The sequence below is a fragment of the Capra hircus genome (assembly GCF_001704415.2).
Source record: "Capra hircus breed San Clemente chromosome X unlocalized genomic scaffold, ASM170441v1, whole genome shotgun sequence".
Lineage (NCBI taxonomy): Eukaryota > Metazoa > Chordata > Mammalia > Artiodactyla > Bovidae > Capra > Capra hircus.
This window is the reverse complement of record NW_017189517.1, coordinates 24,694,323-24,713,290: the sequence shown is the minus strand read 5'-3', so window position 1 is coordinate 24,713,290 and position 18,968 is coordinate 24,694,323. Positions and strand designations below refer to the sequence as shown.

Genomic DNA, 18,968 nt, shown 5'->3' with positions numbered 1-18,968 from the left:
CTAGGCGGGCTACAGTCCATGGGGTCACAAAGAGTCCAACATGACTGAGCATACACAAACGTACTTTGTGATAAAGATTCTAAACCTGCATTTAACTTAATGCTTCCAACTCTATACTAATAAGAGAAACAATAGATAATATGCCGGGAAAGGAGTATTGCATTAGTGGGTTTCTGTGTCAAAGCTGCATTTCATTCTTTGACATAACACAGAAATGATTCTTTCCCATCTTCAAACACATGATTACTGACAGTTTTATTGCAGGTACTTAGAACTAATTTCTGTGTAATCACACTAGCATTCTTCTCAGAGGCTCAGGTTAACTGAACAACCAATGGGCGCTGCTATTTGGACTAGGCAACCAGTTATCCAAGAGGCTGTTTTATATATAATAATTTTTATAGCATGCATAAATCGCCAAGTTAAACAAGATCACTCTGAGCTCAAGTTTTAAATTCTGATTCAACTTACTTATCTCTGTTGGCTTTGGCTTGTGCTGTTCACTATCTTCAACAGAACCAATAAAAATACTATTCTCCTCCTTCAAAATCAAGTTCAAATCCAGCCCTCTCCAAGAACCTATGGTCATCCTAGACAGGGGTCCATTAAGCATGATTCTGAACACACAGCACACATTATCATAATTATCATTCCAAGGCAGGAGACAGATGGGCTCCAGGCTAGATATTTATAACTGGCCCCCTGTTCACACTTCCTGGGGTGAGAAGATGAGCTCCAGGCTGAACATTCATTACTAGCCCTTGTTTACATTTCCTGAAGCAAGAGACAAACTGGCTCTGGGATCACATATTTATAACTGTACTCCTATCTATACTTTGAAATCTAACCCATGATATAAAAACCAGCAACAGGAAGAGGGTAAATAACCAGACACTGGGCATTTTTAATGGCAGGGACAGAGTGGAACTAAACCCCATTAAAAGATCAGGAGGTCATATATTTCCCATCCTCTGGGCAAGGGAGACATCTCACATGTACAGAAAGGTTCCTTGGGGGTCAAAAAGGAGAGGACACCACCCCACAGTATGTGATGCTAAAGGCTTCTGGGCCAGAAACCATCTTGGGAAAAAGTTGCTAATATATGTTGAAGAGGGCCATAGGGTAGGTCAGGTGTGGAAAAAGAAACCAGATAATTGGCTAAAGGTAAACAAAGACCCAGAAGAACTAACCTATATAAATGATTTAACCTCCTCTTTACTGTGCTCCTCCTCCCTAGGGGGACACCCTCACACTCTTTCTCTCCAGGTGTGTATCTCTGCCTTGCTTCCATCTCAACTAAACAAACTGTTTACCTATGTGCTCTCTGACTTGTTGCTGTGCTGTCTCTAATAATAAACTTCGTACCTGCATATTTTTGCCTCTGTGGTAACTGCATTTTTCATTGGGGGACAAAGATCCAGGGAAAAATAGCTTCTAGCCTGTAGCCCTTGCTGGTCTGGTAGCTAAGATTCCTGGCTTTCAACCCAGGCTACCCAGGTTCAATTACTGGGCAGGGAATTCCAATGTCACTTCATGCCACCACTCACTGCTGCCTCACTGAGATCAATTCTAACAATGTTTATTGTCTTTTATAGCTTTAACGCATTTCTCACTTTTCACTTATCTGAGCCTCAAAAAAGCCCTGAGCTAAGTAGAGCGAGAATCAAAATTATATAGCTAAATGGTTGATTTCAGGTCTGGAGAATGAAAGCATTATGTGAGAAAATAAAAATATCTATTTTAATACTATGAGAGAATTGAGGTGTAAAGAGATTGGTTAGGTGACTTAATAAAGGCTACAAAAATACAGAGGCTCAAGCCTCTATCATTCTAATCAACTATAACCCATTTACCATCTGGGCAAAGTTTCACTCTTGCAGTATGGTAACTTAGAGTAGAAGCTTTAAGAATTCAGATTTTTTTTTCTATGATTAAAGACAATGGTGCTTCATAAAATCAAAATTCAGACATCTATTTCATCTCCTTATTTATTTTGGTTCTTGGCGATTTTACTAATTAGGTAAGTGATGCCTACATAAGTGAATATCAAACCAAGTATTGTCAAGGGAAAATATTTTTGGCACACATATTACTGTAAATTCTATTTTGATTTAATAAATATATAATTTGTTTGTAAACAATTGATACAGTCACAAAAATTTCTGTGTAACTTTCTCCACTTAGTGATAACACGTCTTATTTGCTAACATAACTGCTTTGATAACGGAATTTTTCAACTAGATAAAACTCCTTCATGGCATACTATTTCAGGTTAATGAAGAACTTTGTTATCGTATAAATCAAAGAACTGTAATTCTCCTTTAATTGAAATCAACTATAACCATGTGGTTTTTCTCACACTAATGGACTTCCAAATAGTATTTTTTTAAAAATTACAGTATTAGGGTATCAGGGACTTCCCTGACTCACAGAAATTATATTAAGATTTTTCAGTGCATGGCTGCCTCCAAGTGACAAAGTGCTCAAAGAACATATGTTAGCCGACTTAATAAAAAGAAAGAAAATATTCTATCATTAAATATAGAAAATCACTCAAGAAAGGCATTCAGGAACAATTAGTGTTCCTTCTGCATGCATATGTGCTCATCAGACTCTTTGTGACCCTATGGACTGCAGCCCGTCAGGCTCTCTCTGTCCATGGGATTCTCCAGGGAAGAATACTAGAGTGGGTTGCCATTTCCTCCTCCAGGGGATCTTCCTAACCCAGGAAGAGAACCCCGTGTCTCTGAACCTGTGTTCAGAGATACTGAACCCGTGTCTCTTGTGTCTCCTGCATTGCAGGAAGATTCTTTACCCACTGAGTCACCTGGGAAGCCTTAGATTCCATTTTACAGTATGTGAAAAATGTAACATGAAGATATAGATTTCAAAATAGAAATTCACTGTATATGTATATTCATCAAGTATATGTACATTCATCAAGTATATGTATATTCATCAAGCATCTTTTTTACTATGTTTACAAAAAGTGCCAAAACCAAACCTTCTATATAAATTGTGGATCCATCTTGGGACAGTGGTACTGTATTCTGGCTCAAGCAAAATGGTAAGTCTGAAGAGTCATCTGACTCAACTTGTGATGAATTCTTTGCAAAATCCTGCAATAAGTTATAAAGGTAAATTTAACTGTACATCAATACTGTAACGATTCAATTACTAGTAAGTTATAAGATAAAGATAATTATTACTTGCTGTCAAAATTAGCATCAACTGAGTAAAGAGTACAAGAGAACTCTCTGGATTATATTTGTAATTTTTCTGGAAGTTAGTTTTAGATAAACCATTAAAATGAAAAAATAATAATATTACCAGCAAAGTAAAGGTTATATATTGGTACAACTTTTCTGCAAGAAAATTTTAGCAGTTATCTATTGAGGGCTTTGTAAGAGTTTATATCCTTTGAGCCAATCATTCTAAATATTTCACTTCCAAGCATTTATACATGCCAAGAAAATGAAAATATTTAGTGGAGAATTATTTATAATTGCAAAAATTGAAAACCTGTATGTCCAACAATGGTGGAATGATTACATAAATAAACTATCATGCAATATTATGATTTTCAGAAACAGACAATGACGAAATGTTTCCAATATAAAGTTTGGTGGAAAAAAAAGGTACGGATACCTGTATTTAAAATATAGTCCTGATTAACAGACTCTATATATCATACTAACCATCCATAGAAAACAAAATTCTCTTGTTTCTTCTGAACCCCCCACCCCGAACACCAAACCCCATACATTATTACCTTTATCATGGGAATATAAGGATCTTGCTTGCCTGTTTTGTGCTTACAAGTTGAGAGACAAATCAGGTATTAAGAATTTTACTTTGCTACTAAGTTTTCTGTTGACAAAAACTAACTGCTAAGAAGTTATGGAAACATATCAAAGTTACATAGACCATTCCATTCCTACAATTTCAGGCATAACGCACAGATTTCTGCATTTCAGCCTTAAAACCTATTATAGAATATCAGTAATAGCCATATCACTTAATTGTAACCAAGCACAATCTTACTCCAAGGTATTTTCTCCAAATATTTGGAGAAATATGGAAAATATTCACCAGCAACTCCACAAATAGTTCTTTAACATTTCTTCCAAAGTTCATACTTTAAGTCCTTTCCTAGGTGATAATTCTGGTCAATTAAGCACCACCATTTCAGAGAGCAGATACATTCTTAAACCAACAAATAACGTGTTAAAATAATTCTCAGATTGGGATTTTTTAACATCTCATAAAGTAGTTCAGAAAGATACCAAATACATCGGTAAGTACAAAAGGTGATGGACTGGGATTCAGAAGACCTGTCCATTTATTTGACTGTGGAACCTTTGGCAAGTCACTTCTGAGATTCAAATTATTCTTCTGCAACTGAATTAAGTCACCAATTGTTGTTAACTTAAAATATACTTGCCTCTTTCACAGTACAGACCGTCCCAGACCTACAATGGTTCAATATACGACTGTCCACATTATGATGCTGTGAAAGTGACAAGCATTCAGCAGAAACCGTACTTCAAATTTTGATCTTTCCTCAGGCTAGTGAGATGTGGTTCAATACTGGGCAGTGACAGCAAGGCACAGCTCCCAGTCAGCCACGCGATCAAGAGGGCAAACAACCAATATACTTAAAACCATTTTGTTTTTCACTTTCAGTACAGTACTCAAAAAATCACATGAGATATTCAATACATTACTGTAACAGGCTTTGTGTCAGATGATTTTGCCAAACTGTAGGCAAATGTAAGTGTTCTGAGCACATTTAACATAGGCTAGGCTTGGTAGGTTAAGTGTCTGAAATGCATTTTCAACTTGTGATGGGTTTATTAGGATATAACCCCATCCTAAGTCAAGGAAGATCTGTACTAGAAGTATTCTATTAAGCAGCTGTCATAGCAGTACTAATGAAGACCTAAAATGATCTCCTATGTTTATATAAATATTTATTTATTTATACAAATAAATAGGCAAATTGAAGTTAAATATGGTTAAGTAAGGTTCCCAATACAACCCAGCTTGTTATTGATGAAGCTGGATTATAGAACGCAGGTTAGCCTTATTACAAAGTCTGTGCCTTCAACAATATCACATTTACTTTCTTTCTTACTTTTTTAATGTAGGTAAATATAAAATACTTTTTATTATTTAAAAATTCTTTAAATAATTGGCTTCTGAAAGCAAAAATAGTAATATATTGAACAGTTTATAATATATCACACTTACTTTTTTCACACTTACTTTATTTTATTTTATTTATTTATTTATTTTTATTTTATTTTTTTTTAAATTTTAAAATCTTTAATTCTTACATGCGTTCCCAAACATGAACCCCCCTCCCACCTCCCTCCCCACAACATCTCTCTGGGTCATCCCCATGCACCTGCCCCAAGCAAGCTGCACCCTACGTCAGACATGGACTGGCGATTCAATTCTTACATGACAGTATACAAGTTAGAATTCCCATTCTCCCAAATCATCCCACCCTCTCCCTCTCCCTCTGAGTCCAAAAGTCCGTTATACACATCTGTGTCTTTTTTCCTGTCTTGCATACAGGGTCGTCATTGCCATCTTCCTAAATTCCATATATATGTGTTAGTATACTGTATTGGTGTTTTTCTTTCTGGCTTACTTCATTCTGTATAATTGGCTCCAGTTTCATCCATCTCATCAGAACTGATTCAAATGAATTCTTTTTAACGGCTGAGTAATACTCCATTGTGTATATGTACCACAGCTTTCTTATCCATTCATCTGCTGATGGACATCTAGGTTGTTTCCATGTCCTGGCTATTATAAACAGTGCTGCGATGAACATTGGGGTACATGTGTCTCTTTCAATTCTGGTTTCCTCCGTGTGTATGCCCAGAAGTGGGATTGCTGGGTCATAAGGTAGTTCTATTTGCAATTTTTTAAGGAATCTCCACACTGTTCTCCATAGTGGCTGTACTAGTTTGCATTCCCACCAACAGTGTAGGAGGGTTCCCTTTTCTCCACACCCTCTCCAGCATTTATTGCTTGCAGATTTTTGGATCGCAGCCATTCTGACTGGTGTGAAGTGGTACCTCATTGTGGTTTTGATTTGCATTTCTGTAATAATGAGTGATGTTGAGCATCTTTTCATGTGTTTGTTAGCCATCCGTATGTCTTCTTTGGAGAAATGTCTATTTAGTTCTTTGGCCCATTTTTTGATTGGGTCATTTATTTTTCTGGAATTGAGCTGCAGAAGTTGCTTGTATATTTTTGAGATTAGTTGTTTGTCAGTTGTTTCATTTGCTATTATTTTCTCCCATTCAGAAGGCTGTCTTTTCACCTTGCTTATATTTTCCTTTGTTGTACAGAAGCTTTTAATTTTAATTAGATCCCATTTGTTTATTTTTGCTTTTATTTCCAGAATTCTGGGAGGTGGATCATAGAGGATCCTGCTGTGATTTATGTCTGAGAGTGTTTTGCCTATGTTCTCCTCTAGGAGTTTTATAGTTTCTGATCTTACATTTAGATCTTTAATCCATTTTGAGTTTATTTTTGTGTGCGGTGTTAGAAAGTGATCTAGTTTCATTCTTTTACAAGTGGTTGACCAGTTTTCCCAGCACCACTTGTTAAAGAGATTGTCTTTACTCCATTGTATATTCTTGCCTCCTTTGTCAAAGATAAGGTGTCCATATGTGTGTGGATTTATCTCTGGGCTTTCTATTTTGTTCCATTGATCTATATGTCTGTCTTTGTGCCAGTACCATACTGTCTTGATGACTGTGGCTTTGTAGTAGAGCCTGAAGTCAGGCAAGTTGATTCCTCCAGTTCCATTCTTCTTTCTCAAGATTGCTTTGGCTATTCGAGGTTTTTTGTGTTTCCATACAAATCTTGAAATTATTTGTTCTAGTTCTGTGAAAAATGTGGCTGGTAGCTTGACAGGGATTGCATTAAATTTGTAAATTGCTTTGGGTAGTATACTCATTTTCACTATATTGATTCTTCCGATCCATGAACATGGTATATTTCTCCATCTATTAGTGTCCTCTTTGATTTCTTTCATCAGTGTTTTATAGTTTTCTATATATAGGTCTTTAGTTTCTTTAGGTAGATATATTCAGAATCCAACAACACATTAAAAAGATCATACACCATGACCAAGTGGGCTTTATCCCAGGGATGCAAGGATTCTTCAATATCCGCAAATCAATCAATGTAATTCACCACATTAACAAATTGAAAAATAAAAACCATATGATTATCTCAATAGATGCAGAGAAGGCCTTTGACAAAATTCAACATCCATTTATGATAAAAACTCTCCAGAAAGCAGGAATAGAAGGAACATACCTCAACATAATAAAAACAATATATGACAAACCCACAGCAAACATTATCCTCAATGGTGAAAAATTGAAAGCATTTCCCCTAAAGTCAGGAACAAGACAAGGGTGTCCTCTTTCACCGCTACTATTCAACATAGTTCTGGAAGTTTTGGCCACAGCAATCAGAGCAGAAAAAGAAATAAAAGGAATCCAAATTGGAAAAGAAGAAGTAAAACTCTCACTGTTTGCAGATGACATGATCCTCTACATGGAAAACCCTAAAGACTCCACCAGAAAATTACTAGAGCTCATCAATGAATATAGTAAAGTTGCAGGATATAAAATCAACACACAGAAATCCCTTGCATTCCTATACACGAATAATGAGAAAGTAGAAAAAGAAATTAAGGAAACAATTCCATTCACCATCACACTTACTTTAAAAGGAATAATAATCTCCCTGCCTGCCCCAAAGAGTTACTGAGGTTAAAGACAGGTTTAAAAATTTCAGAGAAAATTCCCTTACACAGGATTCTCAATTCATTTGAGAATATATGTCATCCTCAACTGTGGTTAAATAATCACCTGGAGAGATTATTTTTTTAAATCTATTATGCCCAAGGTCTCACTCTAGACCAACTGACAAAAATCTCTATTTTTAAAAAGCTCCCTAGGATTGTGAACCTGATTAAGGAACTCTGATTAAACAAATGTGACCACAGAAACAAAAAATTCTGAGTTTGGATGAGCTCTAGTTTCTAACTTTTGTTAACACAAAAGATACCCATGTCTTATTCTTCTTCCTCCCTGGGTCCAACAAAGGAATGATTTTCATATAACTGCATTTGTGTTTTTTTACAGATTTTTTTTGACATGGATCATTTTAAAAATCTTTATTGAATTTGTTACAAGATTGTTTCTGTTTTGTGTTTTGGTTTTTTGGCCTGGAGACATATGGGATCTTAGCTCCCCAACCAGGGATCAAATCAGCACCTTCTGAATTGAAAGGCAAAGTCTCAACCACTGGGCTGCCAGGGAACTCTCTATCTGTATTTAAATAATAATGTTTCCTTATTTTTGTGTGTGTGTGGTTTGTTTTTCCTTGTTTTTTCCTCTTTTTTTCGGCCTGTTGTACAGCTTATGGGATCTTAGTTCCCTGAGCAGGGATTGAACCCGAGCTCATGGCAGTGAAAATGCCAAGTCCTAACCACTGGACTGCCAGAGAATTCCTTAGTTTTCCCTAAATGCCAAGCTGCTTACTCTAGCATGAGAAAATCACCGATTTCATCTGATTCTAGCTAAAATCAAATAATATTTGCATTTCTTATAGTCTGCAATCTTTAGGTACACCTATTCTTATGAATACTCTGTGGAGGGACTTCCCTGGTCGTTCAGTGAATAAGGTTTGTCTTTCCAATGAAGGGTATATGGGTTTGATTCCTGGTCCGGGAGCTAAGATCCCACAGGCCTCTACACCAAAACCAAGGCTTTGGCCCAAAATAAAACAAACAATTCTGTAACAAATTCAAATGGTCCACATTAAAAAAAAAAAAAACCCAGCCTGGGGATACTTAGCGGATCCAAGTTTGAGATCCAGTGGTCTGGGTAAAGGTTCTTATTTTAGAAATAAAGAAAGTGAAGCTCATAGAAGTAGTGACAATGCTCTACTTAAGAACAAAGACAGAATCATCATTAGAGTTTCATTCTCAATCCGGGTTCCTTGGAATATTAGTCCAGGGCTCATATTATTGCTGATGATAATTTCAGAAGATACTGGTTTTCAAAAAATGATTTTTTTTTGCTTGAAAGGCCGAATTTAATCATTGGCAAGAATACTATCAGTTTTCTTCCATGAGAGGCAGATTTTGTGTTATCTCTGAGTACTGAAACACCGTGTGCGCCAAACAGATCTTAAAGGCGGCCTCCATGATTTCCTCCTGATATTTATACACTTGTCTAATTTCCCCTTGAGTTTGGGTGGGACCTGTGGTTGCTTCTAACCGAGAGAATTTAGCAAAAGCAACAGGATGCACATGATTATCTTATAAAGCCCATCTTTCCCTTGCTGGCTTTGAGGAAGCAACCAAGTCATGCTAGGAAGGTCTACACAGCAAGAAACTGAGGACAGGCTCCAGTTCACAGCAGCAAGAATTGATGCCTTCAGTCTGACAACCCACAAAGAACTGGATACTGCCAACAACCATGTGAGCCTGGAAGCAGTATTAAATGATACTCCAGCTCTCTCTACCTGACACACTGATTGCAGCCTGGCCCAGCAGAGGACCCAGTTAGGCCATACCCTAGCTCTTGACTCACAGAAACCATGAAATAATACATATATATCGCTTTAAGCTGCTAAGTTTGTGGTACTATTGTTATGCAGCAATAAAAAACTCCATGGTGCTTTGTCATTCTTTCAAGTAAAAATTGCATTGTATTTTTAAAAAAACCAGCCAGTTCAGTTTGTGATTCATTCTCACAAGTGCTTTTCCTCAAAAGAAACTTCATACTGCAGATGTAGAAATGCTTTATGCATACTTCCCTGGTGGCTCAGAGGATAAAGCATCTGCCTGCAATGCAGGCGACTTGGGTTCGATCCCTGGGTTGGGAAAATCCCCTGGAGAAGGAAATGGCAACCCACTCCAGTATTCTTGCCTGGAGAATCCCATGGACAGAAGAGCCTGGCGGGCTACAGTCCACTGGGTCGCAAAGAGTCGGACACAACTGAGCAAATTCACTTACTCACTGTGCATACTACCCTTCATCACACAGAGTAGTTAAAAAAGTAGTGTATTCAAAGGTCAAAAGCTAGTAAAATTAGAAACAATTTATTACTTCTTCAAGGATATTCTTAAGTGAAAGTGAAATTTTTCTACTCTGAGTGCTTGGTGATCACCAATCCAAAAACTACTAGTACAGTTGGGTATCACTGCCTTGATTCATATTAAGCCACCAGCAGTTTCAGGTCCATTGCCTTTGCAGCACTAGCACAAATGTTGACAGAGTAAAAAGTGCAAAGGTCTTAGTGTTACTAAGACAACGGTTTTGACCTCACAGGTCCCCTGAAAGAGTCCCAGGGAACCCCAGTGGTCTGTGAAATACATCATTGCTCTAAGATAATGCTTCTGTTTTTAAAAGCATATAATTAAATGTACATATGAAAACAGAAGTGTTAGTTGCACAGTTGGGTCTGACCCTCTGTGATCCCGTGGAGTGTATCCCACCCGGCTCCTCTGTCCACAGAATTCTCTAGGCAAGAATAGTGGAGTTGATTGCCATTCCCTTCTCCAGGGGATCTTTCCAACCAAGGGATGGAACTCGGGTCTCCTGCATTACAGGCAGATTCTTTACTGTCTGAGCCTCCAGTATATACTTAACTGTATGTGTGGATGTGCGTATTTAAAAACTTTGGGTTAACCTGGATTGAAATCCCAGATCCATCATTACCGGCCATCATGAATCCTTTAGACTCTCTGAGCCTCACTTTCAACTATAAAATGGGGGAAATAACTGTGCTTACCTCATAGGGAAGTCATAAGAATTAAAACAGATTAATTTATATACAGCGTTTAGAACTAAGACTTAACCATACTGACAGACTAACAAATGTTAATATTACCATTATCGATTATTTCAGTTAAAAGTTTTAAAAACGAAACTATGAAAGTATGTTTTCAAAATAAACAGTAATAATGATCTTGGACAAATCTTTCCAATTAAGAATACCCTGTTCAGCTTACCATCTTAAGAATTTTGCCATTATGCAATATTCATTACTGCTAATACTTTTAGATAGCATAGTTTTCAATATTATACCAATTTAAGCATACTATGTGATTTATTGCCAGGTTGGCTAGTTAGTTCCTGACACTATTATTTTGGGTATCAGTTGCACTATCATAAAAATGGTGACATTTTCTGACAGTGATTATGTTTCTACTGGGATGATAACTAGATACGATAGTCCACAATCCTAACTGGGTATTATAACATCTAATGTGTCCCTGCACTAATTGTGTAGTTTTAAAAACACTTACAGGTTTAGGCACGTTCTGAACGATATCAGAGTTATATGAAGATCTAGACTCAGGATGAAATATAGGAAAGGCAGCCTCTGGACTTGAAGATCGAGACTCAGGATGAAATCTAGGAAAGGCAGCCTCTGGACTTGAAGAGTCTTCGTCGAGTTCACCTAAAGGCATGAAAGCATCAGCAACACCTGTATTTTTCTACACAACAATTCTACCACGATATTTTACTTTAATTTTTAAGTAATACAACAATACTATACCTTGACTGTCTCATTCTTTATTTCCTTTGAAGATGAGGCGAGATTACCCCTGTTCACAATATTTATGAAAATTATCTTTAAAAAACTTTTTATTTCAGTGAAAATATATATCATGATAGTAGAAAAACTTTCCCCCCAAAATCTATATATAAGCAATACTTGAAGCATATTGCGTTCTTTTAATGCTGACAAGGTTGACTTGGGTTACTGTGACTTGAAATCAAGCCCTTTCCCAATCTCCATGTCACATTCACACCCCTAAAAGCCTGGAAGTTTCATCATGGGCAAGCTGATGGATTATCTATACCACTGCTCTTGACTACTGACAGGGATACCATCAGAGATTAAATTGAATCTAGAGTTTGTAAAAGTATCTCATATCTACTCACTCCACCAAAAGTCTGGATCAGTCTAAGAATGCTCACTGTTGTATGCATGTGAACCCGTAACTTCTAGGTTATTGAGGAATCAAGTAAAATTTGGAAGAATAGAGATTTACCTAAAATTGCTAGTCAAGAGAAGGTACAAAGCAGAAAAAAAATCCCGTAAGACATAAAAAATTTCCCTTTTCCACTCCTAGTCGAAAACAACTAGATCTCATAAAATAATTGTATAGTCACACAAAAGTAGCGCTCTTTTATCATATCAATGGCTCTATGACTAAGCACTACAAAAGTCTTTTAGAAGAAAAATCTTTTCATTCAAATAAGTTGGTATTGTTTTCATTTAGAAATTCAAGATCCATGTATTTATCCAAGCCATTAAAGAATTTCTACAGTAATTTTTGGTGACTGTAGTCCATCAAACACAAGTTTTTATTCCCCCTTTTATATTAGTTTTTTGAAAAATATTTAGCTCATTTCCATATGCTAAAATATTTTAGGACATAAGACATTAATAGAATCATTTAAATTCTGGGTTATTTAAAAAAGAAATTTGTCCAGGATCAAATTTCTTTTTGACAGAATCACTACTAATACACATTATTCTAGTTGAGTAATAGTTATTTCTAATTAATATATATCCAACGTCAATAAGATGATTTCAATAACTTTTAAATATGGTTAATACTTCAATATAAAAATCACAGTGACTAAGAAACATTAATTTAATATTCTGCTCCTCTATCAGCAGCAATATATCAATATGCTTACTTCATTGAAGTGGCATTCCACTTAGCATCTGTTTGCCACAGGAAATGATACTAAGAATTAAACTAAATTATTCTATCTTTGATAACTGAATAGAAGTGCTATTCTAAGCTTAGAGACAGAGAAACAAGAACTAGGCTTTCAGAAAATTAATCTCTCTCTAAACCACACTAACATGCACAGCCATAATAAGAAAATATTGGTATGCTGGTTACATTCTTTGGTAAATTCTCGTGGCTTTACAGAAATAAATAGAACGAGAAAGACTGTTTCTTCATTTGCCACTAAAACGAAACATGTTGTTCCTCTGAATTTTACACAATCCTAATTGGACAGTCAGTCGCCAGTGGCTGCAACCGGCACACGAAGCACAGCCGAGAGGAGCTATCCCACGTGTGAGGTCAGGGGTGGAAGCCGGGAGGACCCCATGCCCGAAGGTCAGCAGCCAAGAGGAGTTACCCCACGTCTGAGGTCAGGGGCAGCGGCCGAGAGTGCCAGGCTGCGACGGCACAGGAACGGCCAAGAGGAGCTACCCCACGTCCGAGGTCAGGGGCAGCGAGGAGGAGCCACCCTGTGCCTGAGGCCAGGGGCAGCAGCCGGGAGGAGCAACCCCATGTCCAAGGAGCGGTGCTGCGTGGGCGCAGGAGGGCTTAGACGAGCTATCCCACGTTGAAGGTCAGGAAGGGTGGCGGTGAGGAGATACCCCTTGTCCAAGGTAAGGAGCAGTAGCTGTGCTTTGCTGGAGCAGCCATGAAGAGATACCCCACGCCCAAGGTAAGAGAAACCCAAGTAAGATGGTAGGTGTTGCAAGAGGGCATCAGAAGGCAGACACACTGAACCCGTACTCACAGAAAACTAGTCAATCTAATCACACTAGGACCACAGCCATGTCTAACTCAATGAAACTAAGCCATGCCCGTGGGGTAACCCAAGATGAGCAGGTCATGGTGGAGAGGTCTGACAGAATGTGGTCCACCGGAGAAGCAAATGGCAAACCACTTCAGTATTCTTGCCTTGAGAACCCCATGAACAGTATGAAAAGGCAAAACGATAGGATACTGAAGAGGAACTCCCCAGGTCATTAGGTGCCCATCACGCTACTGGAGATCAGTGGAGAAATAACTCCAGAAAGAATGAAGGGATGGAGCCAAAGCAAAAACAATACCCAGTTGTGGATGTGACTGGTGATAGAAGCAAGGTCCGATGCTGTGAAGACCAATATTGCATAGCAACCTGGAATGTCAGGTCCATGAATCAAGGCAAATTGGAAGTGGTCAAACAAGAGATGGCAAGAGTGAACGTCAACATTCTAGGAATCAGCAAACTAAAATGGACTGGAATGGGTGAATTTAACTCAGATGACCATTATAACTACTACTGCGGGCAGGAATCACTCAGAAGAAATGGAATAGCCATCATGGTCAACAAGAGTCCGAAATACAGTACTTGGATGCAAACTCAAAAATGACAGAATGATCTCTGTTCGTTCCCAAGGCAAACCATTCAATATCACGGTGATCCAAGTCTATGCCCCAACCAGTAACGCTGAAGAAGCTGAAGTTGAACGGTTCTATGAAGACCTACAAGACCTTTTAGAACTAACACCCAAAAAAGATGTCCTTTTCGTTATAGGGGACTGGAATGCAGAAGTAGAAAGTCAAGAAACACCTGGAGTAACAGGCAAATTTGGCCTTGGAATGCAGAATGAAGCAGAGCAAAGACTAATAAGAGTTTTGCCAAGAAAATGCACTGGTCATAGCAAACACCCTCTTCCAACAACACAAGACAAGACTCGACACATGGAATCACCAGATGGTCAACACCAAAATCAGATTGATTATATTTTTTGCAGCCAAAGATGGAGAAGCTCTATACAGTCAACAAAAACAAGACCGGGAGCTGACTGTGGCTCAGATCATGAACTCCTTATTGCCAAATTCAGACTTAAATTGGAGAAAGTATGGAAAACCGCTAGACCATTCAGGTATGACCTAAATCAAATCCCTTATGATCATACAGTGGAAGTGAGAAATAGAGTGCCTGATGAACTATGGAATGAGGTTTGTGACATTGTACAGGAGGCAGGGATCAAGACTGTGGAAAAAAAATGCAAAAAAGCAAAATGGCTTTCTGGGGAGGCCTTACAAATAGCTGTGGAAAGAAGAGAGGTGAAAAACAAAGAAGAGGAAAGATATAAGCATCTGAATGCAGAGTTCCAAAGAACAGCAAGAAGAGAGAAGAAAGCCTTCTTCAGCAATCAATGCAAAGAAATAGAGGAAAACAACAGAATGGGAAAGACTAGAGATCTCTTCAAGAAAATTAGAGATACCAAGGGAATTTTTCATGCAGAGATGGATTGGATAAAGGACAGAAATGGTATGGACCTAACAGAAGCAGAAAATATTAAGAGGTGGCAAGAATACATGGAAGAACTGTACAAAAAAGATCTTCACGACCCAGATAATTATGATGGTGTGGTCACTCATCTAGAGCCAGACATCCTGGAATGTGAAGTCAAGTGGGCCTTAAAAAGCATCACTACGAACAAAGCTAGTGGAGGTGATAGAATTCCAGTTGAGCTATTTCAAATCCTGAAAGATGATGCTGTGAAAATGCTGCACTCAATATGCCAGCAAATTTGGAAAACTCAGCAGTGGCCACAGGACTGGAAAAGGTCCGTTCTCATTCCAATCCCAAAGAAAGGCAATCCCAAAGAATGCTCAAACTATCGCACAATTGCACTCATCTCACACACTAGTAAAGTAATGCTCAAAATTCTCCAAGCCAGGCTTCAGGAATACATGAACTGTGAACTCCCTGATGTTCAAGCTGGTTTTAGAAAAGGCAAAGAAACCAGAGATCAAATTGCCAACATCCGCTGGATCATGGAAAAAGCAGGAGAGTTCCAAAAAAACATCTATTTCTGCTTTATTGACTATGCCAAAGCCTTTGACTATGTGGATCACAATAAACTGTGGAAAATTCTGAGAGAGATGGGAATATCAAACCACCTGACCTGCCTCTTGAGAAATCTGTATGCAGGTCAGGAAGCAACAGTTAGAAGTGGACATGGAACAACAGACTGGTTCCAAATAGAAAAAGGAGTACCTCAAGGCTGTATGCTGTCACCCTGCTTATTTAACGTCTATGCAGAGTACATCATGAGAAACGCTGGACTGGAAGAAACACAAGCTGGAATCAAGATTGCCGGAAGAAATATCAATAACCTCAGATATGCAGATGACACCACCCTTATGGCAGAAAGTGGAGAGGAGCTAAAAAGCCTCTTGATGAAAGTGAAAGAGGAGAGTGAAAAAGTTGGCTTAAAGCTCAACATTCAGAAAACGAAGACCATGGCATCCAGTCCTGTCACTTCATGGGAAATAGATGGGGAAACAGTGGAAACAGCGTCAGACTTTTATTTGGGGGGCTCTAAAGTCACTGCAGATGGTGACTGCAGCCATGGAATTAAAAGACACTCACTCCTTGGAAGAAAAGTTATGACCAACCTAGATAGCATGTGCAAAAGCAGAGGCATTACTTTGCCAATTCAGGTCCATCTAGTCAAGGCTATGGTTTTTCCTGTGGTCATGCATAGATGTGAGAGTTGGACTATGAAGAAAGCTGGGTGCCGAAGAATTGATGCTTTTGGACTGTGGTGTTGGAGAAGACTCTTGAGAGTCCCTTGGACTGCAAGGAGATCCAACCAGTCCATTCTGAAGATCAGCCCTGGGATTTCTTTGGAAGAAACGATGCTAAAGCTGAAACTCCAGTACTTTGGCCACCTCATGTGAAGAGTTGACTCATTGGAAAAGACTCTGATGCTGGGAGGGATTGGGGGCAGGAGGAAAAGGGGATGACAGAGGATGAGATGGCTGGATGTCATCACTGACTCGATGGATGTGAGTCTGAGTGAAGTCTGGGAGTTGATGATGGACAGGGAGGCCTGGCATGCTGTGATTCATGGGGTCTCAAAGAGTCGAACACAACTGAGCGACTGAACTGAACTGAATTGGACTTTTTTTGTTAGTTTTAGCATTAGCTACTCAGTTGTGTCCAACTCTTTGTAGTGACCCCATTGACTGTCTGGACTTCCCTGGTGGCTCAGATGGTAAAGCGTCTGCCTACAATGCAGGAGACCCAGGTTCAATCCCTGGGTCAGGAAGATCTCCTGCAGAAGGAAATGGCAACCCACTGCAGTATTCTTGCCTGGAAAATCCCATGGACGAAGGAATCTGGTAGGTTACAGTCCATGGGGTCGCAAAGAGTCAGACAAGACTGAGCGACTTCACTCACTCACTCATAGACTGTGTCCCACCAGGCTCCTCTTTCTATGGAATTCTCTGGACAGGAATACTGGACTAGTGGACTGCCATTCCCTTTTCAAGGAGAATCTATTTTCCCATCCCAAGGACCAAATCCAGGTTTCCTGCATTGCAGGCAGACTCTTTACTTTCTGAGCCACCAGGGAATTGATTGGACATTTAACAAGCATCATTAATACCTTCACTTTTACATTATAACATCAAATCTAATTAACAGAAATCCACAAAGGTATCTGACATTCTCCCAGAGCCACGAGGATTAAGTGTGCTGACTGACTGCATCATCCTAGTATACTGGCTGGAAATCAAGCCACTGTATATTCTTCACGAATATAATCAGGACTTGCTGAAATATGGGTGTGGCCAGAAGCTACTGCTCACGTTGATATACAAACCAGAGCCTTTTTATTTTGTAGACATAAATCAAGAAAACACTGAGGCGGCAGATGAATGGGTGTCAGAAACTCCATCAGAGACTAACACTTATTTAGTAGTCTGATGTTTTAAACAAAGCATTCCAACACTTCCTTTTCTAGGTACATTTGGGCTTAAGGGAGAAAAAGAAAAATTAACAAACAGATAAACAGATGACTTGGCTCCAATAAAATTATGATTTCTAATCTCAAAAGATCTACAATGGTGTTAGGCAATCTTAATGTTTAGGTAACTCAGTTAAAATTTTTCTTTTCTCTCACATATTTTTACCTCTCACACCTCCTTATTCAAGTTCCTAACCATATTCTCCTTCTGATTCTCACAAATTCTTACTGACCTCTATACTCTCCTCTCACATCCAGCACCTTATAGTATAACAAGGACATGTAAGACAGTCCCACATTTTCCACTAGAAACAACATCTGTTAAAACTTTGCTTCACTGAAAGTAAATGCTTACTTGAAGTGGGCGATTTTGAACCTGGTATCGCTCCAACAAAGATCAGCCTCANTTTCATTCCAAATCCATTGCCCATACAGTAAAGAATAAGTAAATTTTACAACATGCTATAGCAGAGTAAGATTTATTAATATGCAAATGAACTTGAAATGGCCCCTTAGGATCATTAATATTTAAAGTAAAGTTTCCCGTCCATATAGTAAGGTCACCTGACACTGCCCATGATTATACACTGGAATAGTAAAAGCAAATTTATTCCTATCTTTCATTTGCAAAGGAATAGTAAAAAAGCAATCCTTCAAATCTAAAACCATCAAAGACCAATTCTGTGGAATCAAAGCAGGAGAAGGGAGACCTAATTGCAAAGCTCCCATAGGTTGTATACATTTGTTAATTTCCCTTAAATCAGTCAACATTCTCCATTTACCAGATTTTTTCTTAATGACAAAAACAGGGGAATTCCAAGGAGACGTGGAAGGTTCAATATGGCCAGATTGAAGCTGTTCTTCTACTAATTGTTCTAAAGCCTCGAGCTTCACTTTTGGAAGCGGCCACTGCTCAACCCATTTAGGGACATCAGTTAACCATTTCAAGGGGAGAGCTCGAGGAATCTGAGCAGTGGCTACAAGTTTTCCAACGAGATGGTGAGCGTTGTTCCCTTTCGGTTCCGTCGTGTCCCTCGCTGGGTGCCAGATGCTGGCGACGGAATGAAACACCAACACTGCAGAGTGGTTTGAATCTTTGTATTTTAACACTTGCTTCTTACAGCTGCTTTATTTTATATCCCTTGCACAACAACCTACAGGGCAAGTTGCCAAGCACTATGATTCAGAGGCTATACAGTGCACAGGCGCAGGGCGAGATAACCTTTACCTTGACTTATTTACTGCAGCTAAGACTTTGTTTTGGGGAACTTCCTTATCAACTTAGAATCCGTTTTGTCCCTGGGTCTGTTCCTTTTGAGGAATCAGAGAAACATTCTTGT

The 18,968-nt window shown here is 38.6% G+C and overlaps 1 protein-coding gene across 1 annotated transcript in view; it reads right to left on the bottom strand.

Moving 5' to 3' along the window:
* The window catches only part of LOC102188659 (zinc finger protein 280C), a gene marked incomplete at its 5' end in the record, with an annotated part of 49,422 nt that extends 31,392 nt beyond the window's left edge, over nucleotides 1-18,030 (bottom strand). The window contains 3 exon segments of the mRNA XM_018044295.1: nucleotides 3,005-3,119; nucleotides 11,360-11,514; nucleotides 17,984-18,030. Of these exon segments, the coding sequence (XP_017899784.1) occupies nucleotides 3,005-3,119; nucleotides 11,360-11,514; nucleotides 17,984-18,030 (317 nt within the window).
* Nucleotides 18,031-18,968: the final 938 nt, after the last annotated feature.